Source organism: Mus musculus, chromosome 16 (assembly GCF_000001635.26).
Source record: "Mus musculus strain C57BL/6J chromosome 16, GRCm38.p6 C57BL/6J".
Lineage (NCBI taxonomy): Eukaryota > Metazoa > Chordata > Mammalia > Rodentia > Muridae > Mus > Mus musculus.
In genome coordinates, this window is record NC_000082.6 from 93580072 (window position 1) to 93607312 (window position 27241).

The following is a 27241-nucleotide window of genomic DNA, read 5'->3' on the forward strand; positions in this document are numbered from 1 at the left end:
AGGCATGCACAAACACATACACACAGGTATGCACATGCACACACACAGGCATGCACACACACACACACATGCACACATGCAGGCATGCGCACACACACATGCACACCCAAACATACACATGCACACATGCAGGCATGCACAAACACATACACACAGGCATGCACATGCACACACACAGGCATGCACACACGTACACATAGGAACACACACATTCACTCTTGCACATGTGCACACACAAATGTATTTAAAAGGCAGGCCAACACAAACTATATGTGCGTGTTTGCTTCTATGTATGACGTACAAGGAAAGATGTTCAAAATATAGCTGAAATGCTTGCTTGAACTCCACCGGTTTCTGCACACACTATTTCACTGGGCTCTGTGGAGAGAGAGAACTCGAGCCCCAGGGAGATGTCGAGGGAAGCGAGGACTCTGGGCAGCAGCACTGACTGCCTGAGGAACCCCAAGCCTCTGTTAGTTTTAATTCCATTACTCAGTTGGGGGGTCCCCGAAGGTCACAGGCTGCTCAAAATCTCTGCCCCTTTTCCTGAACTCTAAGTCTTAAGGGAGAAAAGACAAAACTGAGACACGGGGCAAAATGTGGCTTTAGTTGTCCTAGACCGAGCTCTAACTGTACTGGAGGTGTCAGCAGTTGCCTAAAGGATTGCCAAGTTCCCTCCCTGGAGTGAACAAAGATCTGAACCACCAGGAAAACCTAGAGGCCAAGCTACAGAGAAAGGTAGCCATTTTATACCCTGGGGATGGGAGGAGCCTGAGGCCGGAAGTTCCCTAAATGGATGCTGGCTTGGGTATTTTATAGGCCCTGAGTCCTCATTCTTCCACTATGGATCCTAATACCTGTCCCTGTGCCTTCCTGCCGTTTCTCCTCCCAGGTCTCTGGGAACAAGGGGCCACCATCAGGAAGCCTGCTGCAACCCTGCTTAGAATCATGAAATAAACAGTCTGCAGCCCCATATGGAATAGCCACCCAGGAAAGGACCTGTGTGGCTCACGGTCCTTTCCTCCCTCTGGCTGCAAAAGGCCACCAGCATGGTGACCTCCAAGACTCCCCTCCCCGAGAGGCTCAACACTTCCCTCAAAGACTACACGAGAAGGCCTGAGCAATCCAGCTGTGACCCAACACTGCCAACCTCTGCCACACTGTCACCACAGCCAGCTGGCCCCAACTCGTCCCTTTAGCCAACAGTGCCTGTGAGGCTTAGAGTCACATCTTGTCAACCACGGGAGTGCACTGAAATGGAAGACAGCAGGAAACCCCTACAGCTCCCGCTCTGCAGTCTGTCACTGACACCCAATGACAGTGTCACTGAAGACTGCGTGTCTGTCCATGGCTCCTCATCACCTAGAAGCCACCCCTGCTCCCTGTGCTGGGCTGGGAACAAGGAGATGCTTGTCACAGCTCACTAGTGGAAGGAAAGCAGGAGAAACACAAGACACGTCACCGTTTAATGGAAACAGTCCAAAGTCTGTGTACTGGCTAATTTTGTGTCAACTTGACACAGCTGGGGTTATCACAGAGAAAGGAGCTTCAGTTGAGGAAATGCCTCCATGAGATCCAACTGTAAGGCATTTTCTCAATTAGTGATCAAGGGAGAAAGGCCCCTTGTGGGTGGGACCATCTCTGGACTGGTAGTCTTGGGTTCTATAAGAGAGCAGGCTGAGCAAGCCAGGTGAGGCAAGCCAGTAAAGAACATCCCTCCATGGCCTCTGCATCAGCTCCTGCTTTCTGACCTGCTTGAGTTCCAGTCCTGCATCCTTTGGTGATCAACAGCAGTATGGAAATGTAAGCTGAATAAACCCTTTCCTCCCCAACTTGTTTCTTGGTCATGATGTTTGTGCAGGAATAGAAACCCCGACTAAGACAAATTGGTACCAGCAGAGTGGGGTATTCCTGTGACAACCTGACCATGTTTTGGGGAGGACTGTGGAAGGACTTTGGAACTTTGGGCTTGAAGATCCACCCGTTGTTAAAAGCTCTGTCAGATGTTGTGTAGGAGCTTGGAAGATAATGTTGAGAACACTGCAGAAGATGGAGGTCTGGTTTGTGAAATTTCAGAGGGAAAATTAAAGACTCTTTTCAGGGCCATTGCTGTTTTGATTGTGAAGATTCTGTAGTTCTGGTTAGCTGGGGCTGAAGAATCAGCTGTGATTAACAAGATACCAGAACTACTAAAGCAAAAACTTTGCATTACTGGGACTATTGATGCTGGTTAGCTGGAGTTAAGAAATTAGCAGTGATTAAGAAGAGACCAGCATCATTGAGGTGACATCTTCTGGGAAGTGTTTTCTGAGAGCACAGTGGCTGTGTTCCAGATATAGCCAAAGTTGTACCTTGTGCTGTGGCTGGACTTGGTAATGTATAAGGGTCACCCAGGTGGTACTGGTTTTGAAGGCATGAAGGAGTTGAGCAGAGCAGCTGAGGCTTGGCACTGTGAGAGGCCATGGAAGGCCATTGGTGAAAGTCCAGCCTCAGTTGCAATTGATGGCCCAGGACTGAAGGGGTCATGCAGTGTTTTGGAGATGCCAGTACCATGAGATGACCACCAAGAGCAGCAGCAGCAGTGGAGTACAGGCATCTGGAGCCTAGAGGATGACGCGTGTGCTACAAAGGGCATGGCTGGAGAAGTGACCCAAGCCCTTGGAGGAGCCCAGAAGATTGTAAGTTGGATCCCAGACATTGGACGGTTGGAGATTGACTTTTGCTTTTGATTGTGGCTGTGCCCTGATATTTTCCCTCTCGAAGGAAGAAACTGTTTTAGTGGAGCCCACAGTTAAGAGACTTTTAATTGTAAAAAGACTTTGGATTTTAAAAGAGATGGCTATTTTAAAGAAATTGAAATTTTAAGAATATGTAAAGACTGTGGGACTTTTAAAGTTATTTAAATCTTGGGGATGAATAAGAATGTAAGGGTTGAGGCTTACTAGTGATTTGTTTGTGTGTCAAGTTGACAAGGGGTCAATTGTACTGGCTAATTTTGTGTCAACTTGACACAGCTGGGGTTATCACAGAGAAAGGAGCTTCAGTTGAGGAAATGCCTCCATGAGATCCAACTGTAAGGCATTTTCTCAATTAGTGATCAAGGGAGAAAGGCCCCTTGTGGGTGGGACCATCTCTGGACTGGTAGTCTTGGGTTCTATAAGAGAGCAGGCTGAGCAAGCCAGGTGAGGCAAGCCAGTAAAGAACATCCCTCCATGGCCTCTGCATCAGCTCCTGCTTTCTGACCTGCTTGAGTTCCAGTCCTGCATCCTTTGGTGATCAACAGCAGTATGGAAATGTAAGCTGAATAAACCCTTTCCTCCCCAACTTGTTTCTTGGTCATGATGTTTGTGCAGGAATAGAAACCCCGACTAAGACAGTCTGCAAATGATTTCATATAAAAGTCTGTTTATTCCAACCTCAGTAAAGACGCAGCCGCTGGTACATCCTCCATAGGAGGGAACCACGTGACCCCGGGAGGTCAGGAAAAGGGGGCTAGCAAGCCACTCAGGATCTCAGCAGAAGCCTGGAGAATCCTAAGCTCTTCCATCCTCAAGGCTTCCACCAAGGAGAGCTGGCTTCTCAGTGACACTGTCCCTTCCTTCATGTCAGAAACCTGAAAGTTATTTTTAAATTTTTATTATAATAGAAATGTACGAGAAAATTTACCATGTAAACTGCTTAGAGTCCCCACCCCCTCCCCCACATGGGGTAACCACAGCTACAACTCACTCCAGGTTACTCGTTCAGTCCAAACAGAAACACTCTAAGGATGAACGTGTAGGGAATCACTGCTCTGGGGAATCCCTGTGTGGACAGCACCCGTCCTCCCCTGTGTGGACAGCACCTGTCCTTTTGTATTTTTATTTTCACTTAGCATAAAAGTGCACTAAAATTTTTAATTTTAACAATCACATTTCTTATAAATTATTTCTTATTAAAAGAAAAAAAATTGCTGGGCGGTGGTGGCGCATGCCTTTAATCCAGCACTCAGGAGGCAGAGGCAGGCGGATTTCTGAGTTCAAGTCCAGCAAGCCTGGTCTACAGAGTGAGTTCCAGGACAGCCAGGGCTACACAGAGAAACCTTGTCTTGAAAAAATAAAATAAAATAAATAAAATTAAAACACACACAGAAAGAAATAGTTGAAATGCTATTACTAAGAGACCAGGCAATGATTTCTATCTACTAAAACATGAGGTAAAGCTAAGATTCAACCCAAGTACCCAGTGATGATCAGTGGATAAAAAAATGGGTACAGTCCAAAACAGAACCAAGGGCAAGTGACCGAACTCAGGTGTGGGGCACAAGCCTAGGTATCAGGCCCTGGGTTCCAATCCCAATGTCACAAAAACGGGGCGGGGATCAGGAGACCCTTTGTGTGACATCAGCAACAAGCCAGGAGGACACAAAGTTAAATGAAATAGGCCAGAGCCTCCATGTTCTACTTAGGACTGCAGAAAGAATGGCCGACAGCACGTGAATGGAGGCGAGACTGTGGGGATGTCCGTCAACACACAGAGGGGAGAGAGCTCTCTGGACAGCAACACGTGAGCAGAGTTAGGAACAAGGCACCGTGTTCATCACACAGACGATGAGAGCTCTCAGCACAGAAAGTCAGGTGGACAATGCTGTGCTTGGTGAAGCCACTCCACAGGTGTGTGTGTATCAAGCACCGCTGTGCACTGTACACTACATATAAAACTTGCAGTGGGATGTGCTGGCCCACGCACGCACACGCAGAAGCCAGAGGGGGATGCTGGGCACCAGCTCCTATTGCTGTCTACCTCTATTGCTGTGAGTCAAGGTCTCTCACTTAACCTGGAACTCACCGCTGGACTAGGCCAGCTGGCCAGCGAGCCTCCTTAATTCTCCTGGTTCCACCTACATCCACTGGTTTCTGCCTATCCCCACCCCAGGCCCCGGGAAAACAGGCTGCCATCCCAGCTTGCATGCCGGTCGTCACCATCAGGCCAGCTCCCCAGCCGCATTTACTTAACTTGTAAAATGTAAACCTGTTAACACAGCCACATTTGTTCATCAGGAACTCTCAGGACTTCCCTAATGGCACACATGATAAGCAGCCTCGGGACTGAAACCTTGGGCCCACACCTTGCGCAGCACAGCGTGCGTCTCCTCGATGACGTCAGAGCATATTTTCTGGGCCACGCCCAAGCTTGTCTTCTCGTTTGTATCGGAGATGACTTCGCCAAGGAGCACCTTTTTCCAGGATGTGCTAGAGCAGAAATATTCAATAAAGTCATTTCAGCAGGTCCCCGTTACCGGAGATGGCACTCACTCTGCAAGATGACACACAGCACGCCCATTCTTCCGGAGCACAGTGAAGCTCGGCTCCTAAGCCGTGACATCATTCAGCTCCTGAGTGGGAGCCACCAGCACGGAGGAAGAAAGAGGAGCAGAGTAAATCAAGGGCCAGCTAGTCAGTCGGCTCCCGGCCAGCAGAGACTGGATTCTATTTTCACAGCAGTCCTGGGTCTGGTGGACAAGTCATTGAAGTCACACCCACCAGCTACAGGGGCACAAGGGGCAGAAACACAAAACCGGAAGGCCAGGCTCTGGCAAATGGCCACAAGACTCAGCAGCTGTAGCACTGTGTGCTCCTTTAAGGGAAAGTTTTTCCTAAAAGGTGACAGCCACAAACACAGCTCACTGCCACACGCCCTCCAAATGGAAGGAGTCTGCAGCTAGGCCATCCTCTACACCCAGGTGAGTCAGTCACTCACGGTGCCTTGGCTTGCAGAGGTGAAGGCTCTGGGGTGTGACTGGCAGCCCTAACCCCTTAGAAAGGGTGAGGAGCCTGAGCAAGATGAACGTCTACACTGGGTTCTTCTACCCGGCTCCTTTCACGAAAAAGGCCTTCAGCGGGGCTGGTTAGGACAGTTAGAGGGTTGTGGTTAGAAGCTTGCTTACCACAGGAAAAGCCACCCACTGGCAGATGTGCCCTGAACAGTGACAGCGCTGACAATACTCAGTCACCAGGGGTCACCTGGACAGAGGGGCAAGTTCTCAGAGCCACGCACTCTGGAAGGCTAAGGCCCCTGAAAGCAGCGGGGCACAGTCCACTCCTTCCCTCTAAATCCAAGCCTCCCAAACCCCTCAGCTTCACCAGGAAGTAGGCGCAGCTTGTACGTAATGCAGGGGAGACTTACAAGCGCTCGGCTTCCAGACACAGCAACTTGAGAGCCGTGAGTAGCCTCCAGGACGGCCCATCCCATCCAAACGTCAGATTTCTACAAAAGAGAAGCAGGCAACACCAAATGTGTCGCGTAGAAACGACTCCGTGGCAAGCACCCAAGGAAGCCAGCAGTGGCTTTGAACAAGTACAATGCTAGGTCACCTCCACACAGAGGCGAGAAAATCAGGCTGCGGCTACGACGAATGAAGCTGGGTAACACCAGCCTCTGTGTGGGTCACTCCACACAAACGGAACCTGCTCTGACTGCTCTGGGCTGTGCTGGCTAGTTGATGTCATCTTTACACAAGCTAGAGTCACCGGAAAGAAGAGAACCTCAGCTGAGGAACTGCCTCCCTCAGATCCAGCTGCAGAGCACCTTCTTAATCAGTGAACAATGGCGCAGGGCCCCGCCCACTGTGGGTGGAGTCATCCCTGGGCAGGTGGTCCTGGGCTCTATGAGCAAGCAGGAGGAGCAAGCCAAGAGGAACAAAACAGTAAGTAGCTGTCTTAGTCAGGACTTCTATTCCTGCACTAACATCATGACCAAGAAGCAAGATGGGGAGGAAAGGGTTTATTCGGCTTACACTTCCACATTGCTGTTCATCACCAAGGAAGTCAGGACTGGAACTCAAGCAGGTCAGGAAGCAGGAGCTGATGCAGAGGCCATGGAGGGATGTTCATTACTGGCTTGCTTCCCCTGGCTTGCTCAGCCTGCTCTCTTATAGAACCCAAGACTACCAGCCCAAGGATGGCACCACCCACAAGGGGCCTTTCCCCCTTGATCACTAATTGAGAAAATGCTTTACAGTTGTATCTCATGGAGGCATTTCCCCAACTGAAGCTCCTTTCTCTGTGATAACTCCAGCTGTGTCAAGTTGACACACAAAACCAGCAGTGCAGCAGCACCCCTCCATGGCCTCTGCATCAGCTCCTGCCTCCAGGCTTCTGCCGTGCTTGAGTTCCTGTGATGTGGAAGTGTGAGCCAAATGAACCCTTTCCTCCCAGACTTGCTTTTGGTCATGGTGTTTTATCACAGCACTAGTAACCCTAACTAAGACAAGGCTAAAAGCCATTTCCAATCAATTTCAGCCAGACACTGAACTTGGTCACGGGACCACAGCAAGCGGCCTGGTAACTACATCACACGTTTACAGTGAGATGAACACAGAGACCCTGGTCATCCCGGAGAGCAAACAGCCACTGTCGCTGTGTACCCAAAAAACCTGATTTTATCCAGAAAAGAAGACGTGAAAGAGCTGGGGATCCGGTGTAGGTCACCGTCCCTGATGTTCTGCTAGGGACCAGCATGGCCTGTGACAGCGCAGCTCCACCCCACCTGACCCGGGCCTGGGTCACGGACAGGACTGTTTCAAGCTTGACTCTCACCCCTTGAGTGCCTAGGACAACAAGCCCAACTTGCTACAGTCTAAGAGCTTAATAAACACCCACCTGACAGCCAACACAGAGACAGGAGGGTCACACTTACAGAAACCAGAGCCAGGAGTATTCCCATGGGAACTCCCTGAAGGGATAATTTCCAGACAGAAAAGCCTTACCCTGTAAAGCCATGATCCTTCAAAATGGTTATCTTCCTGTGGAGCTGCTTATCTGCTGCAGGGAGGAACTTAACCAGCATGTCTGCATTAGAGAGGAGACCATCAGACTTAGGATGTGATTCAGATAAAGCACATGCCCCTCTCCCTCCCATCAGCCGCCCACGATAACCAGAGTGTCTGCCAGTTCACACCAAGTGTCCTCTTTAGGACAGCTCGCTGAGATCCCGGCTCCCTGAAGAGCTGTGAGCTTTCCAAGGCGGAGGACAGAAGCACAGACGCGAGGCTCAGGCTGCCCCTAAGCACATCAACAGCCTAAGAGGAAGCCGCCAGAGGGTTAGCCCTGCTGGGGGCCAGCTAGGAACAGGCTGCCTCAGCACACGCCCAGGACGGCAATACTGCGTTACACCTGATTCAAAGCAGTCCCCGCAGCCGTGACCACAGCCTCAGCCTAAACTGTGAAGCCTGGCGGACGTTTCTGAAGGAGAGAGAAAGCAATGGCTCTTTTGTTTTTTGAGGTGATAGAAGACTTCCATTCTGTGTTTTAAAAAGAAAGAAAAGCAAGGATTTGGGGGTGTAACTCTGACAGAAGCAAGCTTTCCTTTTCCTTCAGAGAGGGCCTGCACATGCCAGACCAGGCAGGCCACTGAGCCAACCCCTGGGCCCTACTCCATGTTAAACATAATGCTTGTTCCATGTGTTTACACGGTGTACTGGCGAGTTTTGTGTCAACTTGACACAGCTGGAGTTATCACAGAGAAAGGAGCTCCAGCTGAGGAAATGCCTCCATGAGATCCAACTGTAAGGCATTTTCTCAATTAGTGATCAAGGGGGAAAGGCCCCTTGTGGGTGGTGCCATCTCTGGGCTGGTAGTCTTGGGTTCTATAAGAGAGTAAGCTGGGGGCTGGAGAGGTGGCTCAGTGGGTAAGAGCACTGACTGCTCTTCCGAAGGTCCTGAGTTCAATTCCCAGCAACCACATGGTGGCTCACAACCACCCGTGATGAGGTCTGACGCCCTCTTCTGGTGCATCTGAAGACAGCTACGGTGTACTTACATATAATAATAAATAAATAAATCTTTAAAAAAAAAAAGAGAGTAAGCTGAGCAAGCCAGTAAAGAACATCCCTCCATGGCCTCTGCATCAGCTCCTGCTTCCTGACCTGCTTGAGTTCCAGTCCTGACTTCCTTTAGTGATGAACAGCAATGTGGAAAGTGTAAGCTGAATAAACCCTTTCCTCCCCAACTTGCTTCTTTTCTTGGTCATGACGTTTTGTGCAGGAATAGAAACCCTGACTAAGACACACATGAACTGCTTACAGTCAGAGCCACCACAAGACAACTACAAGGACTCAGAACAGGCCAATCTCAAAGCCAGCCGGCTTCCTAACTCACTGGACAAGTCCCCACTCACACTTTTCTTTACAGAGAAATCCCTGCATGCATTTATCATGTGTTGTCAGTGTACCACATACATACGGAAGGGCAGAGGGCAAATTACCGGAGCCAGTTCTCTCCTTCCACCCTGGACGTCCTGAGGCCTGAACTCGGGTCACCAAGCTTTACGGCAAGCCCCTCCTCCACCCACTGGCCCGTCCCATCTCGCTGCCCCAGCTCTGGCTCTTGTGTCTCTAGGAAGCATACTTGATATTCTGCCTTACGAAGGCAGACAGTGTCTCCTGAGAGTTACTATACTATACTCGTCCCAGCCTACACAGATGAACATAAGCCGGGCACTGAAGCCTCTGGCGGCTTGCTCAGGGCTTAGCTGCTTCTTCTACCTGAGTGCTGAGTAAGTTTCCACTCACGACAGGCTTACTCCCTCTGCAGCAACAATGACGCCTCAGAACAAAGATGCCTGCTTCCTCCCAGCCGTGACACTCACACTCATCCGCTAAGCAGCTCTCTTCCCACTCCACCGTCCTGGTTCATGACCCGGATGAACCGATCAATCAGTATCAATCAGTTGTGCTGATTTTACTTCAACAAAGAAATTCCACTCAGGAAGCGCAGGCAGGCTCTGCCTGAGAAACTGAATGTTGCCTAGGACAGCTCTTTCCATTAGAACGGGAAATAACCACTATCAGCCAGTCCAACCTGCCGAGACAGGAACGCAGGCGTGAGGATTGCGGACGGAGACAAAGCCATACTCCAGGAGCAGCCTCTGGTTATCATGGGGGCCGTAGCAGATGAACACCTCCTGGTGCTTCCTACAGCGCGAGGCTGTTCTAATCTCATAGCACCTGGTTTTCTCGTTAAACGCCGCTTTTACCTACAGGAGAAGGTATGAGAGTCCTCTTGTTAGCGCAGGCCTAAAGGCTCATCAAGCCACCATGGTAATTTCAGTACGAGGCAGTGTGACACGCTCAGCAGGGAGACTCCCACGGACAGAGAATCCGACTCCTGCACTTCAGCCTGTTCCCTCCTCCATCTCGCCCTTACCCAGGTGAGGGAGGAACTCCAGTCATGGACTCTGAAAATGACCAAGCGTGACATCTGTTGGGAGTTGATCTGTCACAAACAGCCTAAGAGAAGAAACTATGGCAGTACTAAGACTGTTGTTAGCAGTTGCAAAGGCTCCACCAACTGTGGTCTTGATCACTGGCTGTTATTTGTTAATAGTTCTTTAAGGTAAGAAAGGTCTTTTGTAGCTCAGGACCCTCAGGCTCCCACCAACTATGGCTGGGGCTTTCTATGGTCATCTATAGAATCACCAAGGTCCACAAATGTCCACAAACAGCAATAAAATCCAAGTGAGGCTGCTGGGGAATGACTGAGTCCCTGTGTCCAGCCTCACATGCTCTGTGTGCCCAGTGTCACTGCCTGGATCGGGGAAAGGCCTGGCTCAGCACAGGGCCCGCAGGCCTGGAGGGCAGCGCAGTGCAGAAGCTCAGCAGACATTTGCTAGAATGACGACAGGGCAGCATGAAGGCGGTGGCCCGGCACATCCACCTGAAGCAGGCTACACCTCCACTACCATTCCATCCTTGACTCAGAACCCTTGTCCCTACATGGCAGGCTTCTGTAACGGCAGGACCTGTCTCCATGCCGCCCTCTCACCTGCACATGTGGGCTGTGATTCAGCAGGTCCAGGAACGGAGCAAGCGCACACGTGTCCGGCTCTGCGGAAAGGCACTCCTGCCTCCTGGACCTCAGGTACACAGCCCTGGTGTTCACCGTGCACCAGGCCCACAGGAAGGCTCGGTAGCTGAAAACGCTGTCCACAGGCTCTGCAAACAGAGGCTGCAGGGTAGAGAAGAAGCCTCTAGCGGAGGTAAACAGGTCCTGCACTCGGGCTCTCTGCTCTTCCGCCTTCGCCTTTAAAGGGCTGGGAAGAAGATCTACCACTTCCGGCTCCAAACACACCGGGCAGGTGTATGACTTGGGTAAGATGTCCAGGTAAGACTTCCAGAGGGACCGACAGCCGGCATGCTTTTCTGAGACTAAGAAAGTACACAAGGCCAGCAGAGGAGACACAGGAGGCTTCCACCTGGTGAAATGAGGAGACAGATGGGAAGAGTTAAAGTGTGGACTCTCACAATGTCGTCTGCCTCAGAGGGGCTGTGTTCAAACTGTCAACTCTCCAAGACACAGGCATCTTTCCTAGGGCCGTGCCTCTCCCGAGCCGCCACTTCCGTGACTAGCAGGTAAGATTCACTCCCGTTTAAAAACCCAACACCTTGTTTCCAGCCTGGTTCTCCTGCTGAAGGCTTCTGAGTTTTACCGTGTAAAGGTAAATAACACAGGGTAAATAACACAGGGTAAATAACACAGGGTAAATAACACAGGGTAAATAACACAGGGTAAATAACACAGGGTAAATAACACAGGGTAAATAACACAGGGTACAGAGGGTAGAAGGACAGAGCCACGCCAGCCAACACAGTGAATGCTGGCTCAAGTAACTATTTCAATTTAAACTACTACTCATTCTTTGCCGGGTGTGGTGGCGCACGCCCTTAATCCCAGCACTCGGGAGGCAGAGGCGGGCGGATTTCTGAGTTCGAGGACAGCCTGGTGTACAGTGTGAGTTTCAGCACAGCCAGGGCTACACAGAGAAACCCTGTCTCGAAAAACCAAAAAAAAAAAAAAAAAAAAAAAAACCAAACCAAAAGGAATCATTGTTTAGTAACACAAGGCACATTCCCATTCCAGTCACTGCACAGGCATCTGTGGCTCCTGGACAGTGCAGAACAAAGCAGCCACACCTTTGCTGGGGGTTCTACTGGACGGCACCACCAAGACAGAACTGTGGAATCCGAAACTCCCAGGTTCTAATACAAATCATGTAGCTGCTGAATAATTACTCATAATTCAGTCCCTAAGGCACAAACAGACTCAGAAACATTACCGTTATTCTTCGAAGCCCAAATTCCCATGTTACCACACACTGTACTGCGATCTGAGTGACTCAGAGAATAAGGGCCAGAGAGCATCTTCACTTTGCACAGGCACATAGAGAGCCAGGGGTACAGGGTTCATAGAGAGCCGGGGGAGGGGCCTATAGAGAGGGGGGGTAATGGGGTTCATAGAGAGCCGGGGGAGGAGCCTATAGAGAGGGGGGTAATGGGGTTCATAGAGAGCCGGGGGAGGGGCCTATCGAGAGGGGGGGTAATGGGGTTCATAGAGAGCCGGGGGAGGGGCCTATAGAGGGGGGGGGTAATGGGGTTCATAGAGAGCCGGGGGAGGAGCCTATAGAGGGGGGGTAATGGGGTTCATAGAGAGCCGGGGGAGGGGCCTATAGAGAGGGGGGGTAATGGGGTTCATAGAGAGCCAGGGGAGGAGCCTATAGAGAGCTGAGGGGTAATGGGGTTCATAGAGAGCCGGGGGAGGGGCCTATAGAGAGCTGGCGGTAACGGGGTTCATAGAGAGCAGGTGGAGGGGTATCCACTTGGGTTAAGGGTCAGCACCATCTTTGAACCCAACGTAGAAATAATTTCTGCTGAGGCTCTCCCTCCTCTGACTTCAGGGATGCTCTGAAAGCAAGGCTCACCACCACATGCCCAGGACGTGGCTCTCAACCTACAGCACCTACCCTCCCCCATTCCTAACTAAAGCTCTGCCCTAAGGTCAAATCTGTTCAAAGGTGAAGAAGCCAAGCTGGTACAACAGGGTGAACCTGGGACAGTGGCCTAGCATCTGCCAAGCTTTCTAGGGTAGAAGGAAACAGCCACACCATTGTCACGTACACCATCCCATCCCATGCTCACTTTCTAGTAAATAGGGGACAGGGTGAGCACCACATCCTAGGCAGCCTGGAAAACCTTGGAAACACAGTTCACACTGAACCAAGAACAACCCTGGAAGAGAATAAACCTTCAATCGTACTAAGTATTTCTCGGCTAGCCGAGAGCTGGGTCCTCACGCCCTGTGCTGCCGACGTGGGCTGTGAGCAGCACTGGCAGACACCAGGTGTGAGGTGTGGTCACTTACTTCTTAATGTAGGGCCCTAGGGAGCTTCGAATCACAGTGTCCGTGGTGAGCAGACAGCTCTCAGGCAGTGAGATCATCACCTGGCCCTCCTTGCCAAAGAGAAAGCAGAGTTTAGGAAGAACACTGCGGAAGTAAAACCTCAGCTTTACCAGGACAAGCAGTGAGGATGAGCATGGGCTTCAAGATTAGCTCTGATTAACCAAAGACCAGCATCGTGGAGATCAGATCTTCTGGGGGCACTTCCTCAGGGTCAGCACACGGAGGCTGGGGCCCAGTGGGGGAGCCAAGGCTGCACATCAACAGGGTAAACAACGTTTACGTAAGTGTCTGAAGCAACAGCTAAGGCTTGGCACTGAGACCCAAGAGAGGCCGCTGGTGACGGTGCAGCCTCTGTTGCAATGGAAATGCCAGGGCTGAAGGGCCATGGGAAGAAACAAGTTTGGCACTGTCAGAGGCCAGGAGAGGACACTGGTGAAGGTACAGCCTCAGCTGCAGAGGAGATCCCAGTATCCTGGGGATGCCAGGACCATGAGGTGACCACGAGGGACCGCAGCAGGAGTGGAGTGGAGCTGGCCTCAGCCTACAAGACAAGCTGTGGGTGTTCATGGATGGCAGAGCCCAGGAGATCGCGAGTGAGCTCCAGATGCCAGACAGCGAGCTCCAGAATCAAGAGGTACAATGCAGGACTTAGGCTTTGATTGAGCATGATGTGTCTTATGCCTTGGTTCTTCTCTTTCGGAGTGAGACAGCATTTAACTTGTTTTTCTAAGTCTCATAATTTTTATTATATCACATATTTTCATTGCATTCAACAAAACTCAGAATCTCTTTGAATCAGGTTCAAATCTATACAACTAAATCAGCCAACAAAAAATACTTTAAAAAAGAAAAAGAATTCAAACCACCAAAAGATACAGTATATATATTCACAACACATATAGAAGTGGAAGCCAGGCTGAGTGTGGTGGTGCACGCCTTTAATCCCAGCACTTGGGAGGCAGAGGCAGGTGGATTTCTGAGTTCGAGGCCAACCTGGTCTACAGAGTGAGTTCCAGGACAGCCAGGGCTACACAGAGAAACCCTGTCTCGAAAAAACCAAAAACCAAAAACCAAAAAAAAAAAAAAAGAAGTGGAAGCCAACAGAAAAAGACAACTAAGTAACAGACATACAAACTCCCGGGATCTGTCCATGTTCTCCTTTCCTCACTACACAACACACCTCAAACAGGTCTGAGGAGTCGGAAGAGTCTTGCAAGACTTCCTTAGAAGGTAAAGAAAAGTATTGAAAATGTGCTTAAATGTCTTATAAATAATATTAACGAGGATGGTCTCAGTATTCTGTCTGGCTTCAGCCTCCTCCTCAACCCTGCAGCACGTGGCTGCCTGCAGACTTTCTCTGACGTTGCGCCCCCACTTTACGGCATTATGATCTATACCAGTGATACCTGAAGGAGAAGTGAGAACTCAGCAGGATGGGTAAAGTCCCGCAGCGCATTAGCTCTACACGTCAGAGCTGCATTGTGAAAATAATCCACCTTTTCAAGTGTCATTCCAAATGACAGTCTACCTCAGTGAGGTCCGAATTGAGAGACTGCCTCCATCTGACTGACTTGTGGGCATATGGGTGGGACACATCCTACTGTGGGTGATGCCACCCTGGACGGATTGTACCATAAAGCAGGCTGAGCAAGTCATGAAAACCAAGACCCTAGGGAACAGCATTCTTCCATGGTCTCTGATTCAGTTCCTGCCGTCAGGTTCCAGCCAATCGCTGCTGCCCTGACTTCCCTACGTGATGGACAATAACTCACGCCTCCTCAAGCTGCTTTTGACTTCTAGCACAACAGAGAAAAGACTTGAGCAGGCTCATTATAGTATCTATAAGTATAATATACATCAAACTATACATTAAAGACCTACCTACATCTCTCCACATACCGCAAAAAAAAAAAAAAAAGGAGAGGAAAGAGCCAAGCCATGGTCAATGTCCATTTCACGCTCTAAGCACATCGGCACACATGCTGTATGCGGGACAGCTGTAGTTCACCTCCCATGCACTGCTTTGGAGCAAAGTCAGTTATGATAGTCATGAAAAACAGAAACACTCAGGGGTAGAGAGCTTGCCTTACAAACCTGGAGTGCCCAGAACTCACATGAGCGTGGAAGAAGAGAACCAACAACACCCAGTTGCCCTCTGATCTGCACATATGCAGTGGCACATCCCAAAACCACATACTAATAGTTTACTTTAAAGATGATTCACCTAATAAAAAGTAGAAATACCACACACTAGCATGGCACCGCTCACTGGTACTGAATACTTCAAAGTAGTAAATATGATAAATAAAAACAAAGTAGCATTATAAAATCACAGCACAGAAATGCACATTCTTTTGGCTAAGCATGCATACAAGACTAAATTTAAACAAATTAAGTTAAGGAATTTAAAAATCAAACTTAGGGGCTAGGCTGTAGCTCTGTAGTGCAAAGTGTGCGTCCTGTGGGTAAGACTTTGGATACAAACATCAGAATAAAAATTTTGTTGAAAATTTAAGTGTATGTGATTTTAAAATAAAGAAATTAATTTGTAACTTTTAAGAACATTGTATACTGGTTAATGTTTTAAAATAGCACAGAAAAAAACAAAAAGGAGTCCACGGAGATGACCTCTATCATGGACGCCACTCTCCAGGAGGGAAACCAGCTGGAGGACTGGAGCCAGGCTCTGGACCAGGCTCCAGGGCCTCCTGACATCGTGTTTCCACTCTGACAAGAGCAGCTACTGCCGACATCCCTCATACAATCTAGGCTCCAATGTCCGCTACACAGCAAACCCAAGTTTCCTGGACATAATCCTAACCAAATACACCCAGTTGGTAAGTGAGAAGTGGCTACAGATTTGATCCAGTTGATGTGAGCAAACTCCGTATGCATGCATGCATGCACACGCACACACACACACACACACACACACACACACGCACGCACGCACACACACACACCAAGCCCACCATCCATCTTGGGCCTCAAGGATAAAGACACAGTCCTCACCTGCAACGACGCTTTGCTCATCAGCCCTCTTCCTGTTCCTAGAAGGAAAACACAGAGTAAATCCCACTGCACCTTGCAGATCCTGGCGAGCCCTTACACACTCAACAGTGTCTCAGCCTCTCCCTCCCAGGGATGAAGGGAGCAAAAAAGCTATTCTGGAGAATGACCTGGCCTCTCTGTGACTCGGCCATGCCCTAAGGGCCTTGACACAGGACGATGCTCACACTGCTCTCCCGGTGGCTTCTGGAGAACTCCATGTGCTAACCTAGGAACGGAACTTAGTGCCCATCCTTTGGCACAAGAAAACACAAAGTGAAAGGTCCTGTCCTTGGCTGGCAATGCAGGTCACTCTCATAAACCAGCAGAGACCTCAACCTTCCTGTGAATGGCATCAGAAACGAAACGGGTGTTGGTCCTGACAAATGGAGCCAGGGGAGGGGAGACTCTTCATATTAACTGTCTTCCAACAGGAACCAGCACTTTACACAGACACACTCATGAGAGGATGCCTGCCCAGCACCAGACTCAGGCTCATCCTGTTGTCCTGGGGACAGCACCAGAGCAATGGTGCACGCCTTCCACGTCACCTTCCACATCACCTTTAAAAGCTCTGCCTCCCTAACCGCATCCATACTTCACTCTGCCAGACACTCTGCCCCTATCATACCCTCTTGATGTTCAGCCTGGTGGCTCCGTCACCTCGTGTGACTCACTCAAATAGCCATTCTCTGGTGCATCACCTCACTCAGCCAGAGACACGCTCGGGAAATCATTTACCTTGGGAGCTTTAAGAAGTTAATATATCCCAAATGAAGCTCCCTAGTGGCCAGAGGGATGAGCCAACAGCATATGTTTTTAAAGCTATGAGTCTATGAAGCATGCCCTGTTGTGATACCTTGGTGTGTTCTGTAGTTACCTCAACCCACCTGTGGCCTTGTCTGCAGGCATGTGTCCATAGTGCATTGCCCAAGCTCTAAGAAACTGGTTCCCAACTAATGTCAAATTTTGTTAATGTCTTCCCCCACAAGAGGCTATCAAATTCCAGAGGAAAATGTAAACCTGCCTCAGTTCGGATGACTGGAAGCCCACAAAGCTGCAGCTCCATGAGAGAAATCCAAATGACCTAAGGGACAAGACAGCATTTGCTGAGGCCCCCAGCAAGGGTTCCTGTCCTGGAGGCACACAAGCTACAGAAAAAGTCACTACAATGGTTAGCTGGAACCTGCCTCACCCTCAGAAATCTATTCATGCACTGTGCCTGAGACAACCCCATCTACGGGCATGATCCCCCAAACCCTACAGCCTCCAGGGACGGGGTGGAGCATACGATCAGCACGCAGCCAGCATGCAGCACTGTGCATGTGAGGACTTGGGCGAGGTCTTTCCCTCAGGCCGGGGTTCCAGGAGACCCAAACTTCTGCTAAGCTGATGACTAACGCAGGCTGTATTAACTTCAAGGCTGACCACTTGGGACTCATCCATGGGAGAGACACAGCCTCCTCCCAGCAGCCTTCAGCTGCCTGTAGCTCTTGTCCAGGGGTGGGACCCACAACATTTTGCCTGTTCCGTGTTAACATGTACATTGCCATCGCTGTTGTTCCAGTCTTGTTTGACTAGGAAAGACTAGTCTTTCCCTAACCCTAACCCTAACCCTAACCCTAACCCTAACCCTAACCCTAACCCTAACCCTACCCTAGTCTAGGAGAGACTTTTCCCACAGACACCCTGGTCTACTGCTCCTACATGCCACCTTCTTCTTCTTCAGGGACACAGACACTCCGATCTAGATAGATGTCCCTGTTGGGACTGGGCTGCCATGATCTGTCAATCTCTGCACTGTGTCCAGCTGCGGTGCTCTGTGGTGGTTTGCTGTGAAGAGTGGCCTCTTCCATGAAGGCGGCAGGCACACTTACATCTGAGGATTTGAAGCTGGGCACCTCACATGAGAACACTCACTGTTTATCTTTCTGGGTCCGGGTTACCTCACACAACAGGGTCTTTTCATGCTCATCCATTTACCTGCAAAGCTCATGCTCTCATTTCCCTTCGAAGCAGAGTAGAATCCCGCTGTGCACACATCCACACTTCACTGCTGAAGGACATTAGGTTGTTTCCGTTCCCTGGCTACCGTGACAGAGCAGGAGTGAAGATGGCTGAGTCCTGTTCTGTTGAGTCCTTCGGACATATGCCAAGTGCTACAGCGCAGTTGTGTGGTGGATTCGTTTTTTAGCTTTCTGAGGGTTCTCCATGCTGCTCTCCAGAGAGGCCGACTGGGCTGCATTCCCACCAGCAGTACACAGGGGAGCCTGCTTCTCCTCAAGGTCTCCAGTGGTCCTGGCCACGTGCTTTGATGACAGTGGCCATCTGACTGGGATGAGATGAAATCTCAACAATGTTCTCAACTTGCTATTCCGAAAGTGCCGATGAAGATGAACACTTTTGAAGGTTTGTTTACAGATGCTTGGGTTGGGGTCGCTGGTCCTGCCAGTTGTGTGGGCTCTTTACAGATGGCTCAAAGGATGCCCCTCCCCTCCCCATCCCGTGCCCCGGGTGCATCCCGTGCCCAGACTTTGTCTTTCCCTCATTATTTTCCCTTTTTATTTTTTTATTTATTTATGAGACAAGGTCTCCTTACATAGCCCTGGCTTACCTAGAACTCAGAGACTGGCTTGCCTCTGCCTCCCAAGTGCTGGGGATAAAGGCGTATGCTGCCACACCCAATCCATAGCTTCATCTTATTTTATCTTTCTCCTCCTTTACATCTTCTTTTTTCTCTTTGTCATTTCTTTCCATAGACCACCCCTCTTTGGACAGTCAGATAAAATACACACACCAATAGTGACATAGGAAGCCCAATATACAGCAACAGATGTGTTTCCAGGAATGACACACCCACCTTCCCCTTGACTCTCACCTGGAAAGCTGGCGGGTACTAAGTCTGTGTCTTCAAACTTCCTTTCTTTCAGCCATTTTCTTAGCTCTATAAATTCTGATCTGTAGCTCTCATTTACTGACCAGGAGAGAAAAGAACACAGCACAGTTACCACCACTGGATCAGCAGGGCCAGCCCTTCAAGGGCATAAACCTGATGAGGCAGAGCAGACAGGAAAACACAGAGGGAACGAATCTCACTAAAAATGAAAACGATACAAGCTAAACAGAGAAGCCATTCGCAAAACCATTACTTCAATGCACGCACAAGAACATTTGATAAAATCTATTTTCAGTCTGGTAAACATTACCAACAAATGAAGACAGTTTCCTAACTTCCAAACCCAGAGACATGTAACAGAAAACACAGGGTGATGGCGGGACAGGAGCAGGGTGGGGCAGGGTGGAGTGGGTGGGGCAGGGCAGGGGCTGGGAACAGCCCAGGGCGACCCAGCACTGCCACACAACTACCACAGCAACAGTGAAAGCTAAGTGACCTGCTCCTAAGATCGGAAGCAGGGTGAGATAGAGTAGATAGTTAACCAGCATGATATCGGAAATAATACAAAGCATCAAATAGGAAAAAAAGCAAAATTATTTTCAGAAGATGTAAGTATAATCATGGACTATCTGAGAAGACTATGAAAACAGCTACTAAACAACAAATGAGTTTAGCAAATAAGATATAAACAATACATTAAAAAATAATTTTATTTCCACATACTAGTAATAACCAAAAATTCAAATTCCAAAAGTGCTATTAATACAAAATTCTTCACAGATCCAAATATATATATATATGTATGTATATACATATACATACATATGTATACATGTATGTATGTATGTATACATGTATACATGTATGTATAAGTATATGATGTATATGTGTATGTATACATCAAAAGCTATAAACACCACTGAAAACAAGGGACACATCATAAACAGATTAACTAGATTTTATGTTTCTTTTCATTATATGTCGAAGCTCTCGTGATATTTGGAAATGGACCCTGAAGTGCATAACTGGGGTTAAAGTCACAAGGGCGGCCCTTCCCTGATGGCTTCCAATGATGACTGGTGGCCTTAAAAGAGGGGACATTTCTCAGTGGTACTATGCATGAGGCCACAGGTTTGATTGCCAGCGCCCCTTTCCAAAAGTGGAAAGAACACAGATTTCCTTGCCACGTGAGGACAGGATGAGACTCAAGCTAGCCACAAGCTGGGCAGACAGCTCTTTCCAAGGTATCCAGACCTTGATGTTACATTTCTCGACCTTTCTGTTTAAGCTAGCCGGTACATGTCATTCAGAGAAGGCAGCCCACACTCAAACCTAAACAAAAACAGATTCTGATCAAGACGGATGAACAAGGGGTGGCACACACTTTTATCCCCAACACTTGGGAGACAGGAGGACCAGGATTTCAAGGCCAGCCTCAGTTACTAGTATATTCAGGGCGTAGGCTATAGTGAGGCCATGGTTCAAACTAGTAAAGAATGGGTGGGTAAGACTTGAAACTATCACTATGGTAATAAATGGGTGTATGTGTGCATATATTTAGTAAGCTAGGCACGGTGGTCCACGCCTTTAATCCCAGCTCTCAGGAGACAGAGGCAGGCAGACATCTGTGAGTTAGAGGCTAGCCTGGTCTATATAATGAGTAGAAGCACAGCCTGGGATACGCAGTGAAACTCTATACATACACACATACACACACACACACACACACACACACACAAACACACACACATATATACACACATATATAGGATGGAGAGATGGCTCAGTGGTTGAGAGCACTGACTGCCCTTCCAGAGACCCCCAAATTCAATTCCCAGCAACCACATGGCAGCTCACAACTGCCTGTAAGTACAATTCTAGGGGACCCAACACCCTCCCACAGGCATACACGCAGGTAAAACACCAACGTACATAAAATGAAAATAAACTTATGTAAAAAGTATATAGTGAAAAAGCAATTAGAAATTAATATACCAATCTAATATAAAACACTAAAGGAGAAACAGAGAAACAAAAAGCAGATATTCAACACAGAGAAAACAAGACCAAAGACGACAGATGCAAGAAATCCATGAAAAGGCAGCATCCACCAGGCCGAGGACGAGACCAAAGTATTTCACACCGTCGATCAGACACACATCTGATCATCTTCAGAGAGAGAGAGAGCAGAGCAAAGGGATAGACAGACAGGAGGAGGGAAAGGGATGGACAGACAGAAGCAGAGCCACAGAGAAGAAACCAGAAGGAGTGTGTAAGGCACATTTCACCTCTCACAGCACACAGGGACGCCATTAACAAGTGTTCCTTAGGAACAACAGTGCTCTGAGGAGCACGGTGAGCAGACCCTCCTCTACACAGGGCTTCCTCCCAGGAGCAGCAGCCTGTACCTGCTCTTGAACCAGAGCTTCGCCGCCGTCTCTTCCTGGCCCTCTCTGTTCTTCCTCTTCGTCTCTGCATGCTATCCCTGGAGCCTGTGCTGTGTTTAGCTGAGAACAACTCGCAGCTCAGCCCTCCCTTCCAGCTGGACGAGAACCACGGGCCTGGGCACCTTTGAATATACAAATACTTATTTTGGTGAATGTTTTCAGGATTTTTTTTGTTAAGAAAATATTTATTTATTTTACATATAAATGAGTACACTGTCACTGTCTTCAGACACACCAGAAGAGGGCATTGGATCCCATTACAGATGGTTGTGAGCCACCATGTGGGTTCTGGGAATTGAACTCAGGATCTCTGGAAGAGTAGTCAGTGTTTGTAAATGCTAAGCCATCTCTCCAGCCCCATGTTTTCATTCTTTAAGGAAAAAAAAAATCCTTTTCTTAAAAGCTTTGAACACCAAACCATTTTATCTAGTGCTCAATTGGGATCCCTGAAGTAACAAGTTCCACTTATGAGGGGAAGCCTCTAAAACAGTAGTTCTCAACCTGTGATTCACAACCCCTTTGGGGTCGTCTATTAGATATGCTTCATATTGGACATGTACACTATGATTCATAATGTAGCAAAAATACAGTTATGAAATAGCGGCAAAATTATTTTATGGCTGGGGTCACTATATCATCAGGAATTGTATTTAAGGATAGCAGCATCAGGAAGGTTGAGAACCACTGCTTTAAAAGGAGCAAACAAAACCATCAGGAGGCCCTACCGACTAAAATCTCACAGCTGATTTTCTAAACATATCCTCTGGTGACTTTCACAGCTCAATGCTAGTGAACATTTAGTATAGTGCTACGTAACTGTGCTGAAGAACACACAGGGACTGGAGACACAGCTCAGTGCACAGAAGAAAACGAAGGCAAAACATCTATGCACATAAAATAATAACTAATACAAAAAATACCCGGTCATTATGAAGCACCCATCAGTTCAAAAGTCTTAGAAAAAATAAATAAGCCCCACTCGGTGTAAAGTGGATTTTTAGCTCTAAAGGTCAGAATGATTAAAATGGGCATTCGCAGTAGACTAAAGAGAGCACAAGGCAGAGAGACCGGAAGACATAAAATGACTCCATTCCACATTAGCCTCTCAGAGGCCAAAAAGGAAAGATCCAGGAACAGACAAGAGTGTAGACCAACTGTAGAAACTAACAACAGAAACACAGGCAAGCGTCCTTGGAAGATACATGCTAACATTTAAAACCATACAAGAAATACTGAGTAACACTAAAGTTGAAGAAAATTCTAGTTTAAAAGATAGGGGCGGGGAGTGGGCAGCTGGAGAGATAGCTCCGGGGTTAAGAGCGCAAGGGGCTCCTGCAGATCAGGGTTCAGTTCCTAGCACCCGTATGTGTAACTCCACTGCCTGGGGATCCAATGTCCTCTTCTAGCCTCTCTATACACTGCAAGCGTGTGGTGCGTAGACATACCTGTAGGCAACTTACCTTTATACATAAGATAAACCCCTTTGGGTCCTGCCTCTGGGTAAAAAGAATGCCAGGACTCTGTAACAAAACGCCCTAGAGAACATTATATGAAAGCATTCTTTTTTTTTTTTTTTTTTTTTTTTGGTTTTTCGAGACAGGGTTTCTCTGTGTAGCCCTGGCTGTCCTGGAACTCACTCTGTAGACCAGGCTGGCCTTGAACTCAGAAATCTGCCTGCCTCTGCCTCCCAAGTGCTGGGATTAAAGGCGTGCGCCACCACGTCCAGCATTCTTAACAGCCTTTACTACTTCCATCCTACCCTGTACCGTACTAAAGTGACATCCATCTAACATGTGCCAAACCAGTGGAAATGATTTTAAAATCTACTCTAAAAATAAAGGAGGGCAGGAAAGGACCGCCCACCAAGCCGCCCAGGTAGTTTAATCTACCTCGGCAGCAAGACTTGCTTTACGAGTCAGTCTGGAGCCAGGCACCAGGTCCGTCCTGGAGCCCACGTGTGGTGCACAAGGACGCGCAGTTCCACCGCAGCCCTGCCCCCTGCTTGCCACCGGGGCCTCAGTGATGGCCACACGCCACAGCGCCGTCCTGGCTCGCAGTCCTGGACGGACCGGACATCAATCAATCCATGCCACCCGCACCAGCGAACCAACCCAGGCCCGCTGGCCGCACACCACGCCTGCGCAGTAGTCGCTCTGGTCCTGACTTCCGTTCCGGGAGAGGTTCCACACGCGCAGAGGAAATTGGGGTCTGGAGCTACACAGAACTCAAAAAAGCCAACGGAACCCCGCTCCCGTTGCCCAGGCAACGCCAGGCCCACCGGAAGTGCTCCTGCTTACCTTAGAAACCGCGGCGAAGCCGGGGTACGGACGCAGACCGCTCCACCAGCTACGGAGAAAGCGGCTGCGGTGCGGCGAGCCTACGCCTCTGGCACGCGCATGCGCAACTCCCAGGCCTCCACAGCTACGCCATAACGCGATGAGCATAGCTGCTGACCCATGCTCCAAATAGCCAACGGGAAGTCTTTCCTCACCGTGTCCTTTCTTCCTCCGACTTCCTGCCCCCTCCACCAGACTGGCTTACCTGATCCCCACCTTGCCCTGCCCTCCAGCTGCCAGGACCCAGGCGGTCCATTCTCCCAGACAGCCTGTCCCCCGCCTTTCCTCTTATCCACTATGAAGGCATTTCTGTCTTGTCCCAAGACTGTTACTGGAACTGTTAGGGTCAGAGTAAAAGTACGAATTAGGATTATGGGAAGAAATAAAAAGAGAGAGAGAGAGAGAATTTAGACGTCCTCAAACAGCGAGGAGCAAGCTTTACTCAAAGAAGTGGGTTTTCTAGTTCTAGCTCTGCATGTCGCGATCCAAGCACGGGACTTTGTCACATAAAGACCAGAGGTCAGGAAAAGGCACATTTCATGCTTTAAGCTGGAGTTTTTGTAGCTAAGGATGTGGAAGGGAGAAAGGGACAGAATGAGAAAGCTGGGTTCTGACACTACAGCGCCTGTTGTACGTTTTTGCAACCACTGCCACTGGGATAGATATCTGATGTGTTAGAATGTCAGGTCGCGTCTTAACAGCATACTAGGCCAAAACAGTTCCACGTGGAAGAGGTTTTATTGAGAGAGAGGGACGAGGTGGCGGCGGAAAGAGAAAAGAGGGAGTGACAGAGGGGGCGTTCTCCTTATTTATATGGAAAATGACGTAATGAAGGTAAAGGTGGGAGGTGAGCCAAGTGGATGCTGGGAATATGCTGCAGGTCGCGCTGTCGCCTATGTGATGTCATAGGTTTGGGAGGTCCTGATGCTAACAATATCAGCTACTTTTTATTTCTGCAATCTCTGAATCGCTACGTTTGAATTCAATTTCAGGGTCTTGATTGGGAGGGGGGGTCGCGGGGGGGGGGTGCGGTGTTTGTTCCAGATCCTTTATATGCAAAGGATAGGGGCGACTGTTTCTGTCTACCTAGTTCCTGCTGGCAGGGAGCATCATTTTCTAGGGGTTTGATCTGGCATGACTCTAAAAGAAGTACTGTTTTGGCTTTGATTTGTATGAATAACTGAGTAATGTCAGTGAAACGATCCAAGAGAAACTTCTGTTAAAAAAACAAACAAACAAAAAAGTTAGGGCTCGGTATGATGGCACATGCCTTTAACCCCAGCACTCTGGAGGCAGAGGCAGGTGGATCTATGCTAGCCTGCTCTACCTAGCAAATCCCAAGACAGTGAGGGCTCCACAGAGAAACCCTGTCTCCAGAGAAGATGAAGGGGGGAAAAAGGTTAAAAGGCCAAAAGGTCAGGATAAGGAGGATACAGAGGAAAGTCAGGAGAATGGGGAGGAGCCAGGATGCAAGAAGGACACTGGATTTTCAGTATCTGGTCCCTAAGCCTCTGGGCCTCATACAAGCCACCTTTGATTGGTTGCTGTAAAGACAGCATTGTCCCTTGAGGAGAGTGTACATCACTCCGTGGGATGCACTGAGGAGGTCAGTCCCCACCATGGTGGCAAAGAGCCAAGTTCATCTTGAATGGCTTTGATCTGTCTTGAAACATCTTTAACAGATTGAGGCAGTTTCTAATGCAAGGCGCAAATAATAAATCAAGAGTGATCAGGAGGACCCTAGCTTGTCTCCCAAAACCTCCCCCACCCCCTAATTGTCATTCATTATGCTCTTCTGCAACTTTGTTTATTAAGACAGCAGGATCTGCACTGCCCTCAAGGTTCCTTATACACCACGAACTACCCCTGCGTGGCTTTTGTACTGAAATAATTCAATGAACATCTGTCTCACTCCAGCAACAGAAGAAAGTCCCTGGGGGTATGGAGATTGCAGACCAAATAGTCACTGATATATAAAAGAGCAAACCATAAACAGCTAAATTATCCTGGATGACAGAGCAGGTATCCAGACCATGCAAGGTGTGACCACATCTATGTGACACTGCTGAGCGCCGAGGACACTGGAGGGGTGTTTGCTCAAGCAAGACCAACAAGATCCTTTTATGCCTTGACTGTGATGGACACAAAACCTAAAATGCCAAGGAAATCATACAGAATGAATAAATTTACCTGAGGTCACAAAAGAGGAGTCTGAACAGAACTGGAAGCTTGTCTTGCTGTGGATACGTGGTGTTTTACTATACTTTCGGCAGCTCACAACCTCGTGTGACTCCAGTCTGTGGGATCTGATGCCCGGTGCCCTCTTCTGCCCTCTGGGCATGGCACATGGTACGCAGACATGGGTTCAATCAGAACACGCATACACCGTTCTTGCTTCCTGTGGTTACATGGGTTCCAAGGATTGAACTCAGGCTGCTGGGTGACCAAGGTCCTTGCCCTCACTTGCTGAGCCATCCCACCCTGGGCAGCATTTTTTTTTTTGGATTATTCAGGTTTCTTAAGCAATTGACTAGGAGCTTACTTTGAACGGCAATTTACAAGCAATGTATATGAGGCAGTAGAATATTTTGAAATGGAAATCTTATACCTGTCTCCTTTATTTTACTGTATTCCTAATACAATGACCTTCATACACACAGAGAGGTCTTCCTGTGGGGTCAGTATAACTAAAATGTCTTATTTTAATCTAAATGGCCACTTGTTTCTAATAGCAACCTACTGAATGGAGAGGAAACGAAACTTGACCTGGAGATCCCTATAGCCAGGGTGTTAGGAACCAGTGACGAAATCTGTTTCCCACGACTGAACCAAATGTCATTTTGCGAGCATATGGCATCATGTCATCTTAAAAAGGGACTAAAAGGGTGCATTGTGGTGCACAGAAGAGCAGCATCCCCTGAAGGCCCTGTACACATCTGTACACTCAATACAAACATCCAGGTAAGACAAAGCAATTAGAAGTATCTAAAGGGATACCACAGGCTAGTAAGGAATGTTTCCTGCCCAAAGATTACCCCAATAGCTTTGCTTTGGTGTCCTAAGAGGTGAATTCAACACAAATTGCGATTCCTCATCATAATCTCCCAGTTTGTCCTACAATTCAAGTTCCTACAACTTAAGTGGCAGCTTTATGTTATTTTTTTTAAACACCAGAAAGAAAACGTACAGAGGTCCAATTTGCAAGTTGGGGAAAACAGTGAAAAATTCATACAAGTAATGAGGAAGACCTAGACCCGTGGGCAAGCTGAATGCATGATTTCCAGGTGCAAAGCTGTGTTT

General features: G+C 48.6%; 1 protein-coding gene across 22 annotated transcripts; it reads right to left on the bottom strand.

Annotated features, from left to right (window-relative positions):
- Nucleotides 1-3385: 3385 nt before the first annotated feature.
- On the bottom strand, nt 3386-24720 carry Setd4 (SET domain containing 4). Of its 22 annotated transcripts, XM_030249097.1 has the most exons (14): nt 23495-24715; nt 23066-23125; nt 21567-21727; nt 19141-19236; nt 18246-18594; nt 17290-17349; nt 16227-16264; nt 13176-13264; nt 10803-11232; nt 9840-10014; nt 7748-7829; nt 6166-6246; nt 5108-5231; nt 3386-3613 (listed from the first exon to the last, which is right to left on the bottom strand). In XM_030249097.1, exons 7-14 carry the CDS (start codon nt 16245-16247, stop codon nt 3479-3481), a joined length of 1137 nt encoding a protein of 378 aa, XP_030104957.1. In that variant the 5' UTR covers nt 16248-16264; nt 17290-17349; nt 18246-18594; nt 19141-19236; nt 21567-21727; nt 23066-23125; nt 23495-24715; the 3' UTR covers nt 3386-3478. The 22 variants fall into 22 exon arrangements, 14 of the variants coding, with proteins under 14 accessions (XP_030104957.1, XP_030104955.1, XP_017172462.1 ...); XM_030249095.1 differs by lacking the exon at nt 17290-17349 and having other exon boundaries at nt 23495-24716; XM_017316973.2 differs by lacking the exons at nt 17290-17349; nt 18246-18594; nt 23066-23125 and adding an exon at nt 3730-3829 and having other exon boundaries at nt 23495-24717.
- Nucleotides 24721-27241: the final 2521 nt, after the last annotated feature.

Excerpts from the sequence above, each read along its gene's own strand:
- Setd4 (XM_006523018.4), bottom strand. The coding sequence starts at position 21,636 with ATGCAGAGACGAAGAGGAAGAACAGAGAGGGCCAGGAAGAGACGGCGG. Across the intron at positions 11,233-13,175 it reads CTAGGGCCCTACATTAAGAA|GTGGAAGCCTCCTGTGTCTC; the intron begins GTAAGTGACCAC and ends TCATTTCACCAG. Across the intron at positions 7,830-9,839 it reads CTGCGTTCCTGTCTCGGCAG|ACATGCTGGTTAAGTTCCTC; the intron begins GTTGGACTGGCT and ends TCTCTAATGCAG.